The 22,229-nt window shown below is 42.4% G+C and overlaps 1 protein-coding gene across 5 annotated transcripts in view; it reads left to right on the top strand.

Moving 5' to 3' along the window:
- Positions 1 to 22,229, top strand: part of FAM20B (FAM20B glycosaminoglycan xylosylkinase) — a 33,971-nt gene that overhangs the window by 5,883 nt on the left and 5,859 nt on the right. For all 5 annotated transcript variants that reach the window (XM_081026169.1, XM_081026173.1, XM_081026171.1 and 2 more), the window contains 6 exons: positions 6,339 to 6,856; positions 12,163 to 12,249; positions 15,307 to 15,416; positions 18,831 to 19,002; positions 19,202 to 19,393; positions 21,557 to 21,616. In XM_081026169.1, coding sequence (XP_080882295.1) covers positions 6,480 to 6,856; positions 12,163 to 12,249; positions 15,307 to 15,416; positions 18,831 to 19,002; positions 19,202 to 19,393; positions 21,557 to 21,616 — 998 coding nt within the window. In that variant the 5' untranslated portion in view covers positions 6,339 to 6,479. The remainder of the gene's footprint in view (positions 1 to 6,338; positions 6,857 to 12,162; positions 12,250 to 15,306; positions 15,417 to 18,830; positions 19,003 to 19,201; positions 19,394 to 21,556; positions 21,617 to 22,229) is intronic.

The following is a 22,229-nucleotide window of genomic DNA, read 5'->3' as shown; positions in this document are numbered from 1 at the left end:
TTAGCTGCTCCTCTAATTTAGGAAAGGATTTCGTTGAGGGATATAAGACTGTTTGAACTCTTAGTGATGCAACAGGTGTTTTCAGCCCCTGACTGTGTAACCCGGAAGACTACTGACTGAAGGTTATTTTCTTTGTCACGCTTTCTCCTCCTCTCCGGAAGTCGTCTTTCGGGGTTTGATACGGTCATAATGACTAACAAGTGATTACTGTGAATTGTCCAGGCGCTAAGTTTAGCACAGTACATGTGGTAATGTCATTTATTTGTAACAGCCCTGTGGGTTAGGTAATAGTGTTCTTACTTCATTTTTCATATGAGGAAACTGAGGCCCAGAGAGGTTGGACGTTCAGCCACTTTCCCAAGTCCCGCAGTAAGTGGTAAAGTAGGCAGACATTTCGGCTCAGGCGTCCAGAATCCAGAGCACACACTCTTAATCCCTCTGCTACAGAAGAGTTTATATTTAGAATAAGAAGGTGAATTACGAAGCCATTTCTTAAGTGGAGAATTAGCAGGGAAAGGAAAATTATATGTAGACTGATGAATGTTATTATTTGATATGTTTTTGTTTTAGTTGAAGATGAAAAAGAAGTACAATATGCTATTGTGGTGAGCAGTGGGTGGCAGTGCAGGGTAGGCTGGTTTTCCGGGGATACTCAGGGTTTACTCAGGTAATAAACACGGTGCCATTTGGTGGTGGAGGTTTGGACTTCCTGGATAGAAGCACAATGCAAAGTGGAAAGGTTTCTGAATGCTCTGGATTTTACTTATAATAATTGCCACTAACAATCAGGAGAGACTGCATTGATTTCTAGGGGGCAGCTAATAATAATATAGCACAATGCTCTAATGTCCCTGCCAGTAAAAAATCAAAAGGGCGGTATATCGGACTTAGCCCAGGGTGTGTGTTTCTAGTTTTTTTGTATTCAAGTGTTGTCATTTTTGCTTTTATTTGTGCTTTGGCTGAAGTACAAAAGTTAGGCTTCATAAACTGGGTATGTGGAGTTGTGTGAGTTTGTGAGTGGGTAAGGTTAGCCTTGATTGCTCTAAAATATGTAAATAGAGTTCAGTAAAGGATCCAGTGGAGGTTTTGTTTTCTTGTATTACCTTTCAAAGTCCTTAATGATGTATCTTCCTAAACTTGTGCCATTCCTAAAGAAATGGCATATAACTTTCCTAATGATTTTATTACTCTGTAGAAGGCATTAATCATTTACAAATAAGACCTAACAATTTATTGATTCAGTGTTTATATTTAGTGGTGAATTTAATCTTTTCCCCTCCCTGAGAGAGTTGGTTTTAGTTACATAATCTATTTCTCTATGTATTCTCTCCCAATATTTTTAATGTCCCAAAATAGTTGATATGGACAGAATAGATGTGAGAATGTTGGATTTTACAAACTCCCCTAAAATTTAGTGGCTTAAGACAACGATTTGTTAATTCTTATAATTGTATAGGTCAGCTGGGCTCTATTGGTTCTTGTGCCCACGTGGTATAGGCTGGGGTCACGTGTGGCTGGATTCAGCTGGGACCTCGACTGGAACTGCAGTGCCCTTGGTGGCTTTATTTCTGTGTCTGGCGCCTCAGCTGGGGGGGTCCAGAACAGCTAGGGGCTGGCCAGGTCTCTCTCCACATAGGTCTCTCATTTTTAGTAGTGTAGCCCAAGCTGCTTTACACAGGGGCCTGGTCCCAAGTGGAAGCTGCCAGGTCCCTTAAGACCGAGGCCCAGAAGTGGCAGCCCCGTCCCATCCACAAAGCCAGCCCAGATTCAGAAGGAGGAAAATAGGTTCCACCTCTGGGTGGGAGGGAGGACTGGTTGGTGTCTGTCTTTGTAGACAGTCAACCAAAAACGCTTAATTAAACTCAGGTCTGACCTCTTCTTGTACTCACCAAACCTTCAGAGGTTTGCTGAAAACAACAATTACTAAAGGAGTTTGTAAATGGGTCCTTGTAATTCCTATTCAGGATGAAGGGCGGGGAGCTGGTGTGAGTGGATATGATCGTACTAGTTATGTAACAAACCCCAGCCCTGTGCCACATGTCTCCTTTGTTAATCACCCTCTGGATGAAATGTTCATGCTGAACATTTTCTCCATGGTACCTTTTTCTTCACAAGGCATGTCACGTTCCATTTACGTGTTAAGAACTTGATTTGACCATTGAATTGGAAACATATAAAAGGGTTATTACTGAAGATTTCACTTTTAGTTGCTATGAGCAAAGGTCAGAATTTCTCCTCTATGACTTGAGGAGAAGTAGTCTGAGGTTGTCACTGGATCGGAGGAAGATTCCAGCGGCACTGCCTCTAAGGAAGCTTGGAACCTCACTGGGAGCTCATGGGAGCCCCCAGGGTCGTGGTGTCGGGGCCCGTTGTTCTCACGTTCCTTAGCAGCCACGTACATTGAATTTTCCACATGATGATTTAGAGACCTCTGCACAGATGTGTTTTTCTGTATATGTTCCTCGAGACAGAGCCAGATTCTTGAACACTGTGCTAACCTCTCTGCTTTATACTAAGGGATTATACTAAGACCTCACTTTTTTCTGTGGAATCTGTATCTCTTCTCCCAAAGTAACTTACTCGTCCTAAGGTTGCAGAAGACATTTATCAAACATGTATGATGGGTGTGTGTGTGTGTGTGTGTGTGTGTAGAATGAAAGTAAATGGAGCCTCTATAGCAAGCCTCATTTAGCTGATGGAACTGAGAGAAACCAGGGTTCAGTAGGAAATTTCCTTTTAAAGGCCTACCTTCCAAAATGCCAGTCTGGACGTTTATGCCAGCTTTTAGTGTGAAGACTGCCATTTGCACTGCCTCTTTTATATTTAACTTTTTTTGAGTTATGTTATTACCTTGAGTTATTTGTTCTTTGTGGTAGGCTCTGTTCCACATAACAGAAACATTAAAATAAATGACCATAATATAACCTCACAGTGTTATACTGCTGGATGCATTTACAGGAGGAGGTGAAGGCATGAAACAGAGCAGTTAGTCTTCTGGGAATGCAAGTGAAGTTTTCATGAATATATACCCAGTGATATTGCTTTCATTTCCTTAGTATCTGAAATGGGAATCTTAGAAAGCCAGGTAGCAGTGTATATATAATATGCTGCTGTCTCAAATAGGAAAAGAAGATAACATAAGGTGGAAACCTTGTCTTGGATGGCCTCCCCTCTCAAGGATGCAGGAGTGAAGTATACCCTCATTAGAGGATGGAATTATTCCGTATCATGCATCGCATACCTTTTTCTGGACTAGGCGCCTTAACAAACTCATAGACGTTTTGTAGAAATTTTACTATGTTCTCTACATGGTCCATTTCTTAAATATGTTTGTGCTTGTCCTGTAGGCTGAAGGAGTTGCAGCTTTCCAGCTAAAAGAAAACCTAAGTATCAGCGTTGGTAGAGAAGTAGATTGTCAAACACAAGGATGGCTGATTAAGGATAGCCAGCATTGAGGTGCCAGTTGATACACACTCGTTTAGTACTAAATACCAAAGGAGAATAAAGCCAGAGTCTTAAGATACTTGCAGAGCCTCATTCATGGTAGTTTGTTCTGTTGAGGTGAATAAGGCATCTACCCTTCCTATGCTAGGTGCTGTAGGGAATGTGAAGATAGTTAGGATCAGTAAGGAGCCAAGATTGAGGGGAAGTAGGAACTGTATACAGGCAGGTACTGGACAAGGCAGACGTGGTTAAGTACTGGTCCGAAGGGGAGAGGTGTCCATACAGTGTGAGGAGGGACCAGATGGCTTTGGAGATGGCCAGTGAAAGATGGATCCACCTTTAAACAGCACGGCAAGAAGGGCTAAGAGCAAGAGGAATTTTGAGGGAGTTACAGCGTGAGAAATGACAAGGGCAAACGTCAGCCGCACATGAAGAGGGGGTCCAGACCATGTTTATGGTCCGTTTGGTTGAAGCTGAGAAGAGTGACGCCGAGCCCCGTACATTGGCTGAAGCCATTTAGGGTAGGGGTGTAATGCCTTTTAAAGGTACTTGTAGAAATCAGAAGGGGTGTGCGATTAGAAAATGGAATTTGCTGCATTGTCTAGTCTGCATTGGAGAACTGGGGGCCTGGAAGGCAGTTCCTTCAATGAATCAATAGAAGCACTAGATGAGGGTGGTGGTGTGGGAAGGAAGGGCCGTTGTAGGGAACAGGGCCCAACTGTGATCCTGTTGTACCGGATGTGGTGACTAATCACAAACATGACAACTTGCCTGGCCTCTGCTTTAAACCCGCCCTCACTGCTCGTCTGCAGAGGAGAATTATGGAATAATCTAACAGCTGAACTCTTCAGTTCACGCCATAGAAATTTCTCTCCTAGTTGAGTGGATGAATTGTTTGCAGCCCTGAATTGGTGAATGTTTTCTTCTGAGGCCTATTCAAAAGGTAATAAGGCTTCAAAACTTAAAAGCACATAAACTCAGGTTGCAGAGTTGGAGTTTGTTCTGTCTGAATTTTGGAGCTGCTAGAACTTTCTATTGCATTGGTGATTTAATTAAAAAGAAAAAAACCCTCAGTATCCCTAACGTTTATTTTAAGTGTTTAGATGTGATTTGTTTATGTAGCATGAGGGAAGAATTTCTGTTATTCTAAGTGAAATGAACAGCACCATTAGAAAAGTGTGGGTTAACCAGACTTGGGTCCGGCAGAATGTTTTGTAGGAAGGGACAGGCCGTTTACTGTCCCCCTGGTGCCGGAATTGTACCAGGACTGGAGGTAGTTGCAGCTGGGGTCCCGAGGAAGCCATTGCTGACACAGATTTCCCACTGCAGCCTGAGATACACAGTATTTCAATGAACAAATAATTGAAAAAGTTGTGTGTTTTAGGTCATGTTGTGACTAGCAAAATCTCTTCAATCTGCTCTCCCCGCATTGCTGTTACCAGTCATCACAGGAAACTGTTTTACTGAGTTTCACCCCAAACTTGATACCATCACAATTTTATTTTGGATGCACTTGAATTGCCCTTGTTTCAGCTGATAGTGTTCTGTTCTCCCTGGGAGATGATGATGATGGAACTGAACAGGTGGCCGGAGATAATTAGAATTTGAATTTGACTCTGACTTTCCACTTCTTCGTGGAAACTAATTGTTTAACAAAGAGTGGTTGGGTCCTCGCTAAGAATAAACTGCATGTCAGTGGGCTCACCTGCAGGGGTGGCCCTTAGAACACGCTGTTGCTCGAGTAGACTGTTTTTGGATGTGTTGCAGCTGTTCCTGGGGGAGCAGTCTCCAGTTTGGGTGGGAGGGTCTCAGCCTGGAACGTTTGCCCTATCTTGCATTGGTTTTATTTCTTCTGTTAATGGTGTGAGTTGTCCAGTGGATGGGGGAGTGCAGCAGCACCCTGTTATCTTCTTGTTGTCTTCGTCTTAGCCCAGTGCTGTGCTGTTAGCTTAGAGCAGAGCAAGCTGATGCAGGCTTTTAAATGACCCTGTGGAAAGCAACCTGTCAGCACGCAAATGAGACTGAATTGTATGCATGTTCTTGACACCCTTGCAGGAATCTTCTATTTGGAATATCGTAGCTTGAGAATTGATCAGAGTGTGCTCGCTGGGTCTCACGCTCAGTGTCTGTGTTATGCGCCAGCCCAGTCCAGACTTCATTGTGTTGCTATAGTACCAGGTTTCATTAGTTTTCTGGTCATGTTTTACTAATAACCAGATGGTATAGGGATATGTTTTTCCTTTACTTAATTTATCCAGATTTGATTATCCATGTTTTACAGGGATTTTAATTTTGAAAAATAATTAGTGGGAAGCTGATTAAGTAGAGATACGTGTCTGGGTGTTGTATGTAATTACGTGAGCAGCAGATATGACACGTCCTGGATTGCTGGGTACTTGGCTTCAGAGAAGGAGTTATTCTTCTCTATTCTCTGGCATTTTTAGGAGTTCCTGTCTTACAGTGTGTTATAAAACTTACATTTGGAGACGAGAAGAATTGAAAAGTTTGCAGATATTGGTGGTTTTGGATGTTCAAAAGTCTTTTACGGATTTTGAAAGGTGAAATGAAAGTTAAGGAGTTATGCAGATCTTAATGTTTTACTTTTGTTGTTTTTTCTCATTGTTTTGGTTTTTAGGAATTTGTAGCCGTTCAAATGGCTCTTAGATGGCTCTGCCCCCTGTTCAAATAGGAGTATTTGCTTTTAAATTTTCATTGTACCTGGCTCTTACCTATTAAGTCCTTCCCCAGACTAGTTAATTTTAAATTAGTAGGTCTTCTCAAGTGTAGGCTCAGCAAGGGTAAAAGGATAAGTGATGTATTTGAGGTTTGCAAAAGCTTCAGGCGTGGAAGGACGGAATTCCTGACTGAATTTTGCTTTGTGCTTGGGCTTGCAGGAATTGTGGGAGGCGCTTTCGTGAAGAAATGGACCAGTGTGTATGATCATGGGATCTCCTTGCTAACTTGATATCACCACCTGCTTGCTCTCCTTGATAAGGGAGAGAGAGTGGGTCACGGGAAAAGGAAAAGAGGTCAACATGAAGCTAAAGCAGCGAGTTGTGCTGTTAGCCATTCTTCTTGTCATCTTTATCTTCACCAAAGTTTTCCTGATTGACAACTTAGATTCATCAGCTGCCAACCGGGAGGACCAGAGAGCTTTTCATCGAATGATGGCTGGCTTGCGGGTGGAGCTGGCGCCCAAGCTGGACCACACCTTGCAGTCTCCCTGGGAGATTGCAGCCCAGTGGGTGGTTCCCCGGGAGGTGTACCCCGAAGAGACACCAGAGCTGGGGGCAATCATGCATGCCATGGCCACCAAGAAAATCATTAAAGCTGATGTGGGTTACAAAGGGACACAGCTGAAAGCCTTACTGATCCTTGAAGGAGGACAGAAAGTTGTCTTCAAGCCCAAGCGGTAAGTCTTCATCTTGGAAGTTATATGTGCTAGTTGGTTGATTTGTGTGATTTGGGATTTGTATACGAGTGTTCATCTCCTTCTCTTGGTTTTTTTCTTCCGTAAAATCAGAGGGGTGGACTCAAAGATCTCTGAAGTCTTTTCCAGCTCTTAATGTTCCATGAGTCTTTGAGGAGGGGAAATTTATAGGAACATGTTTTAGTACCGTATAAGACTGAACTTTTTATAGTTAGAACTATTCTTGATTTCTGAATTTACCAAATGTCTACTGTGTGCCAGATTGGGCATACAGAACGAATAGGTTGGGAAATAAGCAGTTAAAGTCTGGGTAACCACACGTCAGGGATGCTGCAGAGTAGGGTTTAGCGCTGAAGCTGTGTTTCTTTCATCTGGGTTTTGTTTTTGTTTTAATTAAAAAACTTTTTTTTTCTTTTTTTTAGCAGTTTTTGGTTTACAGAAAAATCAAGGGGAAAGTGCAGAGTTCCTGACTATTCCTTTCCTCCTGTTCCCCAGTTTCTCCATTCTTAACATCTTCATTTGGGTAGTACATTTGTTACAGTTGATGAGCCAGTATTAATTTATCGACTAAAGTCCAGAGTTCACGTTAAGATCCACTCTTTGTGTTGTACATTAGGTGGACTTTGATAACCATGTAATGACAAGTGTCCACCATTCAGAATCATCCAGAATAGCTTCCCTAAGCATCTCCGTGCTCCATCTCTTCCTCTCTCCCCCGAACTCCTGGCAATCACCGATATATTTTTTTTTTTTTACTGTCTCCATCATTTTGCCGTTTTCAGAATGCTATATAGTTGGAATCATACCTTTTATAGCCTTTTCAGATGGCTTCTCTCACTTAGCAATATGCACTTGAGGTTTCTCTCTGTCTTTTTGTGGCTTGATAGTTCATTTCCTTTTGTTGCTGAGTAATAGTCCATTGACTGTGTGTCCCACAGTTTGTTTTTTCATTCACCTACTGAAGGACGTCTTGGTTGCCTCCCAAATTTTGGCAGTTATGAATAAAGCTGCTATAAACATTTATTGTGTGCAGGGTTTTGTGTAGATGTAAGTTTTCCCCTGATTTGGGTAAATACGAAGGAGCACACTTGCCGGATCACATGGTGAGAGTATGTTTAGCTTTATGAGAAACTGCCAAACCATCTTCCAAAGTAGCTGCACCATTTTACATTCCCACGAGCAATGAAGGAGATTTCTTGTTACTCCACATCCTCACCAGCGTTTTTTGGCCATTCTAATAGGTATGTAGTGATATCTTGTTTCTTTTCCCGCTTTAAGCAGAGAACTGGGCCATTTTAGTTACTTCGATCCAAAATTCGAACTAGAGAGTGGATTGAATTGTATGGTACTAGGCAGTGACCTCTTTGGACTTCTAAGGATTTACAGAGATAATTCTACAGTATAATTAATTTTTTTAAAGTTTTCTCTGAGTATATGAATTTGAAATAGGTTAACATGGTGATTCATATTCTTTTTGCCAGGAATTAGTTACCAGTGAATTTTTCTCAGAGTTTATGATTTCTGAAATTTTCTGTGTGCTAACCATTTTTTTTTCATTCCTCAGTGGAGCTTTTGAAAAAATTATAACACCTACCTGTGGGTCTCCTACTGTACACAATTCAGCTGTGACCAGAGCAGTTGGCTTAGCTCCCTTCATTCCCCAACTCTCAGTAGATACCCTGTTTCCCTGAAAATAAGACCTAGCCGGACTATCAGCTCTAGTGCGTCTTTGGGAGCAAAAGTTAATATAAGACTTCTATTAGATAGGTAATAGCACGGTAATAGGCAGCCAGAGAACTAATACATTAGGATCCCAGAAATGGAAGGGATCTGCTTTTGTCTGGAACTGGGAAGTTTATGATGGAAGATGTGGAAGTTAGGACAATTAAAAAATGCCATAGGCATTTGGACAATAGAGAAGTCCACTTGGCAGGTAATGTGGAAAAGTATGGTTATGAGGGCCTTGGGACCTAATATCCATTGAATGCATACCATTCGCCAGGCATCGCACTAAGTGCCTTTGTATCTGTTAATGCCTGGACCTACATCACAACTGTGGACAGTTACAGTTATGTCCAGAACAAGAAACTGAGGCCGAGAGAGAGCAGCTAATTTGACAAGGTCACCCTGCAGTAACTACTAGTGGAGCGGGCATTTGGATCTGTCGGAGTGTGAACAGCTGGTCTTGTACCACACGTGTAATTCTCTTAAGTTCTTTTGTTTGCCTTCCTGTAAGTGTGATGACATGGCATACCCATCATCAGAAATCGCTAGTTTAGTTTTGAAATGTGGTCCTTGGGCCTCATGGTTTGTAGCCTGAGAGATCAGCAGCAGCATAAGCAGCATGACAGAAAGAAGGCAAACTGGAAACAAAAACTACATTAGTATAGAAAGAGATGAGATGTTGGCATTTTGTGTTTAAGTAAGAGGATATCCTCTCACAGCCACTGTTTGTACACTGGAGAAGTGGGGGTGAGATGGAACCGCAGGAAGTGTTAGAAGCCAGTTAGTCCTGGGAGTGTGTCAGTCCAGGTGCAGTGTGGGTAGGCCTGCGGTGTTGGGACAAGGCCTAAGTCGGAGGAGAGGCCAGCCTGGTGACTAAGGGAGGTGGCAGCAGATAAATGCACCAACTAACCTTAGTCACTGTTGCTTCATCTCCTATCTCTCACTGCCATTGCTACCTTCCCATTACCTTCCTCTTCCAGACCATCCTGAAAACAACTTTCATTCTTCCCCCAAATACCTATATGATCACTGCGCTGCCCAGCTTTAAAATACCCAGCGACTTCCCATTGCTCACCAGACAAAACCCAGCGTCTGTGTCCTGATGGTCAGGCCCCTCCCTACACCCAGCTCGTTATGTCTGTCGCACTGGTCCCCTACTCCCTCACCAGCCCATGTCCACTTTCAGCTCCAGGGGACCCTCCTCCCTCGCCCCACATGCTGTGTGGGCCCCTGCACTGGGCGATTCTGCTCTAACTCACTGCACATGCTGACCTGTGCTGATGACACCTGGCTCTGTCACAGGCTCGGGAAGGAGGGTGTGCATTGAAGTGCTTGTAGAAATTGACTCCGGTTCTGAAACACCCACAAATTGCTCTTCTGACCCGGGGGCCGTAGAGGCTATTTAGTCCTAGCGTAAGTGCGAATTAATGTCCTTGGTCCGACACTGATGTCCTTCCCCGGAAAGATGGGAGGGATTTATTGGCAGTTACTGTGTGGATTTTGCTGCTGTGTCAGTGACTGAAGATGGATCACTCTCTGCTGAGAGGAGCGTCTGCGTCCTCACTGCCCAGGCGAGACATGAGCCTTCGGTAGCCACTTGTGGGGTCAGCACTGCTGGATCCTGCTTGTCCGTGTCCTCCTCTCACACACAGAAGGCAGATGGAATATGTAGGAACACAGTGACGCTTTTGTGTACAGGTTTTGCCGTACATTATAAAAGTGATTATTTTTCAATGTCGCTGTATCCATTCTGGAAGAAAATTGATTGTCACAGGCACAAACTGCAGTTACGATGAGAAAGGAACAAGATGGCAGGGGCCTGGGAGTGGGTAGACATGATTGAGTGGTGTTAGGAAGTGCTGAAAGGAGATCAGCTGGTCCAGCTCTCATCTTCCACGTGAGGAGAATGAGATCCAGAGGCTGACTGGCCATAATTCACAGCCAGAACGTGAGCTGAGGCTTGGGACCTTTTGACTCCGTGCAGTTCTTGCCTTTTGATTCTTACTCTTTTCCCCATCGCTTCCCTCCCTTCCTCTCCAGCCCACCCCAGAGTCCCTAATTCCTTTAGGGACATTTCCCTCCAAGCAGCCTTTCGATAGATTGGAAAGCTCTCTGTTTCACTGACGGAAATGGACTGCATATGGTCGGTCACGTAGCTTCGTGTGGCTCCACTGGAGTCCGGAAACATCAAGTATTCAAGGACTGTCCCCCAGCTCTCCGGGCAGCCTACAGCTGTGGTGGAGATAGAAATGCTTGAATAGCGTCAGCTTCTGCTGCAGTCCTATTTAAAAACTGAGACGTTTAAGTTGGAGGTAGCCAGTATAATTCTAGGGAGCCTACGTAATGCTTTGATACTAGAAACAAAAAACTACATTTGAGTATATTGACCATGCTAAGAAGAAACTGGTGTCCAACCAGGTGGTGATGGCGTGGCTGTCTTCCAACATAAATGTTTCATCACTTTGCCTTGAAAATGTGTTTTGTGGACATGGTTTCCCTTGCTCTAGTCCAAGGTCATTTATGTTGACGGTCGCTGCCTGCCGTTTCCCACTTCCCCATGGCCTTTTCAGCATTGGAGATGCAAGTGTCCTTAATGAAGCAGCTCCTCTTCACTTCATTGTCAGCTTATTTCTGTCCTTGTAAAGCCTACTAGGTCTCCTTTTGATTGAGGAAATGCAGGTGAGCAGTAGAGGTCATAGGTAAAATAAGTGTCTTTTTCTTCCCAGTTAACAGGTGTAAGTTGTCTGTCTATGGTTAGTAGAAAGAAATGTGCCCATTTTCATTATCTTTTGTTTATGTCATGCATATGATGTACAATCATCAAACAGAGTTTGAGGTGAAGCAGATCTTAGCAATGTCCTGGTCCAGCCCTGATATTGTAGACAAGGAATCTAGACCCAGAGAAGAGTTTTGCTCAAGGTTACCCAGGTCAGAAATGACAGCTGTGCCTAGCTCTCACTCCAGTCCAGTATTTCTTCCGCTACGTCATCATGAACTTACAGAGAAAGAGAAAATGCTATGCAAACAGCTTCTTTTCAAATGCACTTTGCCTACTCATTAAGAGAACTGAGGCGTATCAGGACTGGTTTTTCCCCAAGAAATTTAAATTTCTGTTACAAGCCTGGCCATAGCCATTCTGGTAAACAAACATTTTAATAACACATTTTCTCCATTTCTTCAGTTCACTCTAATAAACATTTTAGTAAACATTCATTAAGTACCAAATGTAGGCTTAACACTGTTCTGGACATACAAAGATGGTCCTTGCCTCCAGAAAATTACCGGGTAGTTTTACTTAAACTCCATCGAAAGTCTTTTAGACGGTGAAAATAGCATCTTCCGTATTTTTCTCATAGAATGATTGCTGAGGTAGAGAGACTTCTGGTTTCCTTCTCCCCTTGGTCATCGCTTCAGCTCCCCGTGATACGTGCTAATCCACGATGGCTTGGGTTGACGGAGAAGGTGTTACAGAGCAGAGTCAGGCTGCTCGGGTTTCTCTTGTGCTGTCACCTCTGGTACCAGGGTGATTCACATCTGTGTCTGTGCCTTCATTCACTCTGCAGGTATAACCGAGACTACGTGGTAGAAGGGGAGCCGTATGCAGGTTACGATAGACACAACGCAGAGGTAGCAGCCTTTCACTTGGACAGGTATGTGTACTCAGTGGGCTGCGCTCATTTTGTTTCCGTTCAACAGTATCTCAGAGATGGCCTGCGGACTCTCTCAGGGGTGCAACTCGAATAACTTGGACTTGTCACCTACTTTGGATAGTTGATTGACTGATGCTATTACATATCTATGAGTCCCTCATAATTTTGGTGATCCTAGGGATACCAAAGTAAATTTCTCAACTCCAGGCTTTTTTAGATCATTTCATTCTGGTATGCCCTCTGTCGCTATCATGGGTAAAGATGTCCTTGGTAAATAAAATGGCAGCATGAAAATCAGAGTTCGAACTCAAATCCCTAAATTGAACTGGTCATTCCTTGGGCCTGGCAGTACTGTTGTTTTGTTTTTGTTTCAAGTAAGTACTAATACTGACTTATCCCCATGTGATAGAAGCATACAGCATGACATATATGACTTGTATTGTCCTTCATACGAAACATGCACAGCTTCAATAAACAGAATAATTCCAAAAGAAAAATAAGCATGAATAGTATATTTGGGTGGTACTAGGAAAGTTAAGTTAACTAGGAAAACTAATTTTTTTCAGCAGGGTACTAGTCAGGAACCTTGTAACCCGAACTGTCTAGTATCCTAGTTGCTCTTCTGATCAGCTCTTTTCGTCAGGGCATATTGATAGACTTTTAAAGAAATATTCACAGTATTTTTTAAATGAATCTATAAGGAAACCAGAAGAAAATTAAGGTGAGTTTTTGTCTTTTCCTGAATTAGGATTTTCTAAGTATAAAAGCAATAATTTAAAACAGTCACAAAGAGAAAGCTCAATAGACTCAACCAAATTTAAAAAACAACTCATATGTCTGGAAACATCAAACAAAATGGAAATGTAAACAAACTAGGGGAAAGTACTTGAATCTAATGGAATCTAAGCATTAATAGCCTTAATATAGTATAAATGTTTATGCACATCTATACATATGCTGAAACTCTAGTAGAAAGTGGTCTGAGGACACAGTTAACGGAATAGAAATTACTAATTGCTAATAAATGTGTCAAGGGGAATTCATCCTCACCAGTAATTGAAAAAATCCAGTTGAAAATGGGGTACTATTTTCTCCTGCTGAAAAGACAAAGATTTTTTTTTTTTAATAATACTTTATTGGCAGGAATACATTGAGATTCATATGCTGCTTCTGGAATTGTAAATTGGTTCAATCTTTCTTTTAAGAACCCTGGCTTTGTGTGTCAAACACCTTAATGTTCATACTCTTTGAATGAGTAACTACCTTTTTATGCAATATCTAAGATATTTCTAGGAAGGTATTTCGAGGAAGCACCCTAGAGAAGTCAGAAATTCAAAGATACATGTACCACTATTTTAGCTGTAGCATTTCCAGAAGTGAAAAACCGGTAGCCATCTAAACGTCTAATGCTATGGGAAATGTTGAATAAATGTTTGTTCACAATCCCATGGATTTTCACTGCCTCTTCAGACCTAGTGGGAAACAGTTGGGTGAATCATACTTCTCACTTGATGGAACACTAGAATCAATCTTTCTAAGACCTCATTTGGTTCCCTGTTTTCTTCATTTCCAAACCCCTACCTTTTTCCCTATTGACAGGTACCAGCAGTGCATGAAGATCATTTTCCCGTATCCATACCAATATTTTGTATTATCCAACATACTAATTTTTGTTAAACTAATCTATGTAAAGTGGTATCTCATTATTTTATTTTGTATTTCCCCAATTATTAGCAAAATTTAGTATCCTTATCTTTTTACAGCACACCTATTTGTTCACTTAGCGTGAAGTTGTCTTTGTACAGAAATAATTGCTATTGTGTTAATTAAATGTAATGTTTATTTAAATATTATGACTTAATTAAATATTATGACTTGTCCTCTGGGGGTCTTGTATGTAGAAGTCCTTCCCTACCTCAAAATCTGAAAGACGCTCTACCCAGTGCCCTATCCCGTTAGCTCACTGCCACCCGGCCAGGCCCAAGTGCCTGTGGCATGGCTCCTTGGCACTAAGCTGCCTGCCGTCTTGGCCTGGCAGTGGTCAGTGAGGAGAAAACATACTTACCATCTTTCTTTCCCATCTGCGGCTCCTGACACTTTCCTGTTCTGGGTTGCTATTTCTCTGTTACATTAGAATTTGACCACCTTCTCTGGTCGCAGGAGGTTCTCCCAAGTTTTGTGTTATTTTGACAAATCTGTTGATCTCTTTGCTTTTGTGAGATTGCATTTAGGACAGTCAACAGCCCTAACCAGTAGATTATTTATTGCATAGCCATTTTTAAAGGCTTTCTAATGACATGGGGAAAAGCTCATGATATAGTATCAGTGAAAAACAGGATACAAAACTGCATGCTATGTGTATATATACACTACAGTGAGTGTTTCTATGTACATGTAAAGGAAAAATGCTCGTAGGCCAAAATGTCAGTAGTTATTTCTGGACTGTGGAATTACGGGTGATCTTTATTTTCTTCATTATAAAATTTCTGTGTTCCGAATCCTGCCCCTCCAACTTCAGTGAATGTGTATTTTTTAAACAAGAAATTTCATTTTTTTAAATGATTGTGCTCAACCATAAGGTTGTACTTTTAGACCATTAGAGAGAAATATCTTCCAATGTATCTGTATTTAATTTGTCATGGTGGTTTTTCCTTTTAGATTCTCTCTGTATAATTTTCTGTCAATGTACTGTTTTATCCAAAGTTTTGAACCCAAATAAGGGTTTAGGCCCAGTGTTTTTTAATGATTTGTTAAAATTTATTTAAAATTTTTATTATGAAAACTTCCTAATAAACAAAAGTAGAGAGAATAATATAATGAACCCATTACCCACTCCCTGGAACAAGCAGTGGATTTGCCTTATCCTTTTTGCTAAAGTGTATATTAAAACAAATTACATACATCTTGAGGTTAAACTCATAAATAACCTCTAAAAAATATTTACTTACCTATCAACAAGTCCTTTATACATCTAACATGATTAATCATAATTTTTAAGACTACTATTTAAGATATATCTCCAAAGATTTTTCTCTCCTGTTCATCCTTCCAAACCAGGATTCTGGGTTTCCGCCGAGCCCCCTTGGTGGTTGGCAGATTTGTTAATCTGCGGACAGAAATCAAGCCTGTTGCCACGGAGCAGCTCTTAAGCACCTTCCTAACCGTAGGTAAGGTTATAGATGGGGGTAGTTTCTAAGTGAAATGGGGCATCATTGAAAAAACTGGTTCATGACTTCTAGGAATTGAAGAACTCAGGGGAGTACAGAAGCAAATCAGGCAACTTGCTCTCAGGTTACTGAGGGAAATGGATCGAAAGGTAGATGGCAGGAAATTGAAAGTTTTCCCTAAGGTGTACTTGGTTATGTCTATGAGGTAGGAAGTGAGATCAGTTACTGATAGTTTAAGTAGCTCATAACTTTATTTCCTTCTGCTTGATCTTAAGCTAAATATCAAACTCAAATTCTGGCCTAAATCTGTTACCGTCTGTATATCATAGGCTTGGTGGTTTTTTTCACATGCATGTACTTTCTTGGGACTGTCTCCTGTCTCCTTACAACTGAGGAAACCTTAAGGCAAATCAGTAAGAGAGTCAGAAATTCCCTTGTAGGGTTGCATTTCGGCCCGGGGATCACCACTGCCGCCTCCTACCCTGCAAGGGTTAGTCCAGAACTCATGTGCATGACCTGGCTACGGTCCCTCTGGCCTCTGCTTTGTTATCTCACTCCGAGGTAAGGGACCTGAGCTAAAATTCTCACTCCTGTTCTTGTGTGCATCGTGAGAATGGGAAGAATGCAGAGGTGCTGTGGTCCCAGCCTCTTCATGGTGACATTTTCAATGACACAGTGCGCTGCGTTACATGACTTGAAACACACATTGTGAAATGAACTTCACCTTGCTTTGCTGGAGTGAATGGATTTACATTGAAAATGAGGTGAAACTGAATATTGAAAAGCCTTGTGACAGATTCATCAGAGTTTAAACTTACAAGGCTGGGCTATGCTGTTCTTAAAGATAACCAAAAGCATGCAGTGGCGCTGATTTGTTTTATGTATTTTCTAATCACTTTTGCTTGTTCAGTTTTATGCTCAGGCAAACGTGAATTCCTGATGGATGAGAGGAGGCCACGAAGAATAGGCCAGAGTCCCTGCTCTCTCGAGATTCAGAGAGTAATTCTCATATAAGTGTGTGAGGTGTGGGGAGGGAAAGGGCCAGAAAAAGGTTTGTAGAGGAGGCTATTAACACTGGGACTGAGTATTGGAGAATCAGTAGGAGCACCCAGGCCGTAAAGAGGAAAGGGCATTGGGCAGAATAATAGGAACTAGTAGTGGGCATGAGGCCATCAAGGCCTAAAAGCACATGGCATTGGTGGGTACATCTGGGGAATGAGCTGGATACACCCGCAGCGTAGGGCTGTGTCTTTGTTCGGGCCGCTGTAACAAGGTATCACAAACCGTGGCTGGAACTCTCATGTCTCTCCCTCTGAGGATGCTAATCCTATCATGAGGGCTTCTCCCCAAAGCCCCGCCTCCAAATGCAAACACTGGGATTAGGACTTCAGCATGTGAATTCTGGGAGACACAAACATTCATCCCATAGCAGGCAGGGAGAGCTTTGGCTGGAGGTAGGTCTTAAATAATGGGCTGGCCTTAGCACAGTGTTTAAAACATGTACTACTAGGTCCCTTGATAAAATCATACCTGAATTCTGTGTATCCCTTGCAATTTGGCAAAGCACTTTCACATAGTTGCCTTATTTGATCCTCTTCACATAGTTGCCTTATTTGATCCTCTTCCCCTACAGCAGGTAGGGGAAATTTAGCCACATTTCATACCTGAGAAAGAGGCTTAAAAGAGTTAAGTGACTTTCCCAAAGTCACAAAGCTACTATTATAATTGTTAGGATTCAAACCGAGATTTTAAGACTCTAAAATAGTTCATTTGCTTATATTCTTTTATATTCATTTATTCACCAAAATTTATTTCCCTTCTGTGTGGCAGGCTCTGAGCTCTAGCTTGAATATACAGAAATCGATGAGACCGTCCTGTCTTCAGGGAGCTTTGTCTCATGAGGGAGCCAGACATGGACAGGGGGCCTCTGGGAGGGTGGAGGGGCTGGGGAGGGCCTAGAAGTCAGGGCCAGGGTGATAGTGAAGGTGATACGGCGCCCAAGTCTTACAGGGAGCGCAGCAACCCCGTGGGAAGACGCAGTGGGAAAGCACACCCTGCTTGGACTCCTCACCTCTGGTGCCAGAGGCTCCTGTGGCAGTCCAGAGCAGCCTAGGGAGCCTTTCTCAAAATACTGTTTTCAAATACATAAGTTATGAAGCCAAAAATATTGAAGTATTTTGTGATTGAAAATTATAAAAAGCAAATTTGTGATGTAGTCATATGTGCTTCGTTATTTAACGCATTAAGTAACAAAGACTAGCAGTGATCTTGTAACTACCATAATTTGAGACTGAATGGAAGTGGGCTTTATAATATCTGCCACAGTGCTACTACGGTATAAAAAATCGGTGATTCTTCTGGTGAAAAAGTCAGATAATGCAATACTGCTATGGTTTGTTCCTTACCATAGTAATGAAAGGAAATGCTGTTTCCTTCTACTTCCTGGTAGAAGTTAATGAAAATTAAAATGTGTTCGCATCCAGTTCACGGGCTGACTTAACCCTGTCCCACGTGGAGAACAGCACAGACCAGGGTGATGAGAAGAGACCGTGTAGTTTAGCTGCAGTGAAGGGTGCGTGGGGGGCTGGGGAGTGAGGAAGGCAGCGGTCAGGGCAGTGTCACGAAGGGACTCGGATACCATGCTTACAAGTTGAGACTTTCTCCTGGGACACTGGGAGGCCCTAAAACAGTTTGAACATGGAGAAATCAGGCTTAAATTTTAGAAAACGAATTGTGGCAGCATTGGGAAGGGAGAATTGGGAGATGAGAGCACTTGGGCATTCATATGCAGTACGAATCAGAAGTAAAGCAAGGACGGGATAGAAAGAGTTAAGAGATAACTCTATAATAGAGAGAATTTGGTGAACATATTGGATGGGACATTCCAGAAATAAGCAATTCATAAGGTTTCAGTTGTGCACCATGCAAAGTAGCATGATGAAATCTCGCACCATCCTGCTCCATCCTGCCTGGGACGTGACTCACCCCCTTCCTTGCCCGGTGTGTCCACCCTGTAGACGCTCCCCACCCTCCCTGTACATGCCCCTCTCCCTCCTCTGGGTGCTCTGGCCAAAATCTCAGCCCTGACGAAACAGAAGAGGACATTACTTCAAGCGAGTTCAGAAAGATTCTTATTACAGTAATGGACTCCTGGGAGCGAGATTGGACAGAAGGGACACAGAGAGAAAAGGAGACTTACTTTTTCATATATTCTTTTGCACCTTTCGATTTTTTTTTTTATACCATGTGCTTTTGTTACCTATACAGAAAATAAACAAATGTTTTAAATGTAAGTTCAGAATCTTGGTTTTCACAGTGTCTGTTTACTTAACTTCTCTCTTCTACATTGTTTGGGGAGAACTTGGAATCTTCCTTTTTTCCTTAAGTGTTATTTGGCTCCTTTCTCTCCTCTAGGAAATAACACTTGTTTCTATGGAAAGTGTTATTACTGCCGAGAAACAGAGCCAGCTTGTGCAGATGGAGACACAATGGAGGGTTCTGTCACACTTTGGCTTCCAGATGTGTGGCCTCTGCAGAAACACCGACACCCTTGGGGCAGGACTTACCGCGAGGGCAAACTAGCCAGGTAAATACTCCGTGAGCCACGACCTGATTCTCTCCTGTTCCTGGCTAGGTGCCAGGGGTTCTGTCCGAGACTGAAAAGAACAGTGGAGGGTTGGGCAAATCTGTTAGGGAGGGGCTTTGTCTTCTCTGTGTTTACGCAGAGAAGACTGGGGCGGTGATGGCTCTTGGTAAATAACCCTGGTGATGCCGCTTGTTTCCAGGTGGGAGTATGATGAGAGCTACTGTGATGCTGTGAAGAAGACGTCCCCTTATGACTCCGGCCCGCGCCTCTTGGATATCATCGACACAGCGGTCTTTGATTACCTGATTGGCAATGCTGACCGCCATCACTATGAGAGTTTTCAAGACGATGAAGGCGCCAGTATGCTCATCCTTCTCGATAATGCCAAAAGGTAGGACCAGCAGGGCCACGCTGGTCAGGTAGGGGTTTCTGTGTAGACGAGAAGGACGTTTCTAAGGTATCCTGGAAAAACCCAGAATACACTTGACAAAAAGTCCTTCCCATTTCTGCTCAGGGTCTTCGCTGTTGGCACCTATTCCTCTGTCTTATTTTGGGTTCTGATTTTTGAAAAATGGAAAAGTGGTTTTTTCCCATAAGCCAAAGACGCTTATGATTCTCTTTATAGACAACTGGAAACCAAGGTCATTGATTTATCACTACTCACATTCTTTCTTGACTATGGTGTTTAGAATCTTGAAAAATACATATTTAATAGAACATGAAATTTGATTACTGTTAAATTTATTCTATTCAAAGGTTCATGAAATTTAAAACATTAATTTTTTTGATAGAATGTTTTGCTCTTTTTCTAAATTTTTTTTTATTTTTTTAAGATTTTATTGGGGAAGGGGAACAGGTCTTTATTGGGGAACAGTGTGTACTTCCAGGACTTTTCTTTTCAAGTCAAGTCCTTTCAGTTCTTAGTTGTGGAGGGAGCAGCTCAGCTCCAGGTCCAGTTGCTGTTTTCTAGTTGCAGGGGGCGCAGCCCATCATCCCTTGCAGGAGTCTAACCAGCAACCTTGTGGTTGAGAGAACGCGCTCCAACCAACTGAGCCATCTGGGAGCTGAGCAGCAGCTCAGCTCAAGGTGCCGTGTTCAATCTTAGTTGCGGAGGGTGCTGCCCACCATCCCTTGTGGGACTCGAGGAGTTGAACCAGCAACCTTGTGGTTGAGAGCCCACTGGCCCATGTGGGAATCGAACCAGCAGCCTTCGGAGTTAGGAACACGGAGCTCCAACTGCCTGAGCCACTGGGCCAGCCCTGTTTTGCTCTTTTTATAGCAGACTTTTTGCTCTCATGAGATGAAGAGGAGTTGCTTAGTGATTCTATATAAACACAAGTTACTTTTATTTTTAATAGGATAATTTTATTAATTTTGAATAAATGGAATGTCCTATTTTTTTAGGTCTGAGCTGTTTGAAGAGCACGTTTTATTTTCCTTTTGCACCCTGCAGTCTCCATGGAGCCCACTTCAGTACCACGCTTTTAGTTACACTTCATAAGTGTTTGCCAAATAGGATATTTCTTTGGAGCCCAGAATTATTCTGGCTTGAGGTCGCTACTGTTAACATTGGTCGCTGAGAATAAGCTCAGTGATGGGTCCTCAGCAAAAACTGCTAAGGCAGCATTTGCTGATACTGAGTACCAGGGGCCTCGTGCTCTGTGAGAGGTGATGGCAGCTACAGAAAGTGAGAGGCTGGCAAACACTGCCTCTCCCTCTCACAGCAAAGCAGGTGGTACTAGCCAGCGCTGTATACATTCCTGAAAACCTTTGTCCTTATTTATAAAAATGATGTGTTTCTTTTTTAAAGATCATGAGTATTGTGGAAATATACATTGAAATAGTTGCTTTTGCCATTTATTATTTGAGGGCCTACATTAATAATAGCTGAGAGCTACCAGACCCTCCAGCTATTAAAGGTGTGTGTCTGGGAAAAGGATGGAAGGTTAAAACTTTCTCTAGAATCAGTTCTCCTTTTCTAACTGAATTACTGCTAAGATCGTTTGTACACATACTTTGAAACAGTTTTCTCAGCCTCTGTGAGTAGTTTTTCCAGTTTGGTTTTGTCCATGTAGTACTTGTAGGGAGTAGGATAATCCAGATCTTTTCGGATTGGTCATTTTGGAGTAAAACAAGTATAGCTTCTTTTTACAAAGTAATGACCATCTGCTTATTGATGGGAACCTAATGTGAATAGCCTTAATTTCTCCACCAACCCTTAAAACCTTTTCAGGTTTGGAGGTCTTCAGGTTCTCTGTTTGGTGTGTGGATGCCATTGTTAACCGAGTTATGCTTCAGCACCTTGCAGTATCTTGGCAGGAGGAAGGATCCTTGTACATGATTATAGTGGTTTGATATTGTAGTACAGGATGTTAGGAATCCTGTGTCTACTTGGTCGTGCCCTGTTTGTTTTTAATTTTAGTGATTTGAGCTGAGGGAGCATGAAATTATCTAGGATCATATTTGGGTTTCTTACAGAATTTGCTTTTGCTTTGCTGCTAAGAAGGGATCTGGTGCTTCCACCGAATTCACTAAGCTTTCATTTCATTTTCAGCTTTGGAAACCCCTCGCTGGATGAGAGAAGCATTCTTGCCCCTCTCTATCAGTGCTGCATGTAAGTTACGCACATCAAATGCATGCGCCTGCATTGCCTTCCTTTCCAGGCGCAGGTCACAGTGCATCAGTTTTCTTGACCTTAAAACTTCCTAATACTTGAGCAGTGCTTTTCATGCTTTTCCAACCCAGAACCCCCTAAGATCCTGAGATGAGGGATCAGGGAAAGGTGGAGACAGGTAACCCAATACTCAGAATTCATTTCGAGCTTTATACAAATGGAAATTTTCAGTCTGTTCAATAATGTATATCCATCTTTGTTTTAATGCCAGATTATAGACCTCTCCCCCCAAAAAATCTAGTGCAATCTGTGTCCCTGGTCGCTGTACTGTGTTTACCTTGTGATAGCAAGTCTTCTCACCACCACAGACATTCTGTGGTTTGCATATCTTAATTTGAAGTTGTGTAAACCACAAGTAACGTTTCCGATAGGTATTTAGTACCTGATTTTTAAAAAAGTCTGTGGTAGAGAACAAATAAATTAAAAGGTAAATCAAGAAAATGAGATAAAGACTGGGCTCTAAGGAGCTCCTTTTCAGATCATGATTGCTGGTAAAATTTTAAAGTGTGAGCACTGAGTCAGCTGGGATCCACACAGCAATGCAAGTCCGGGG

This window comes from Rhinolophus hipposideros, assembly GCF_964194185.1.
Source record: "Rhinolophus hipposideros genome assembly, chromosome: 19".
Taxonomy (NCBI): domain Eukaryota; kingdom Metazoa; phylum Chordata; class Mammalia; order Chiroptera; family Rhinolophidae; genus Rhinolophus; species Rhinolophus hipposideros.
The sequence above is the reverse complement of the archived record's forward strand: the minus strand, read 5'-3'. Positions and strand labels throughout refer to the sequence as shown.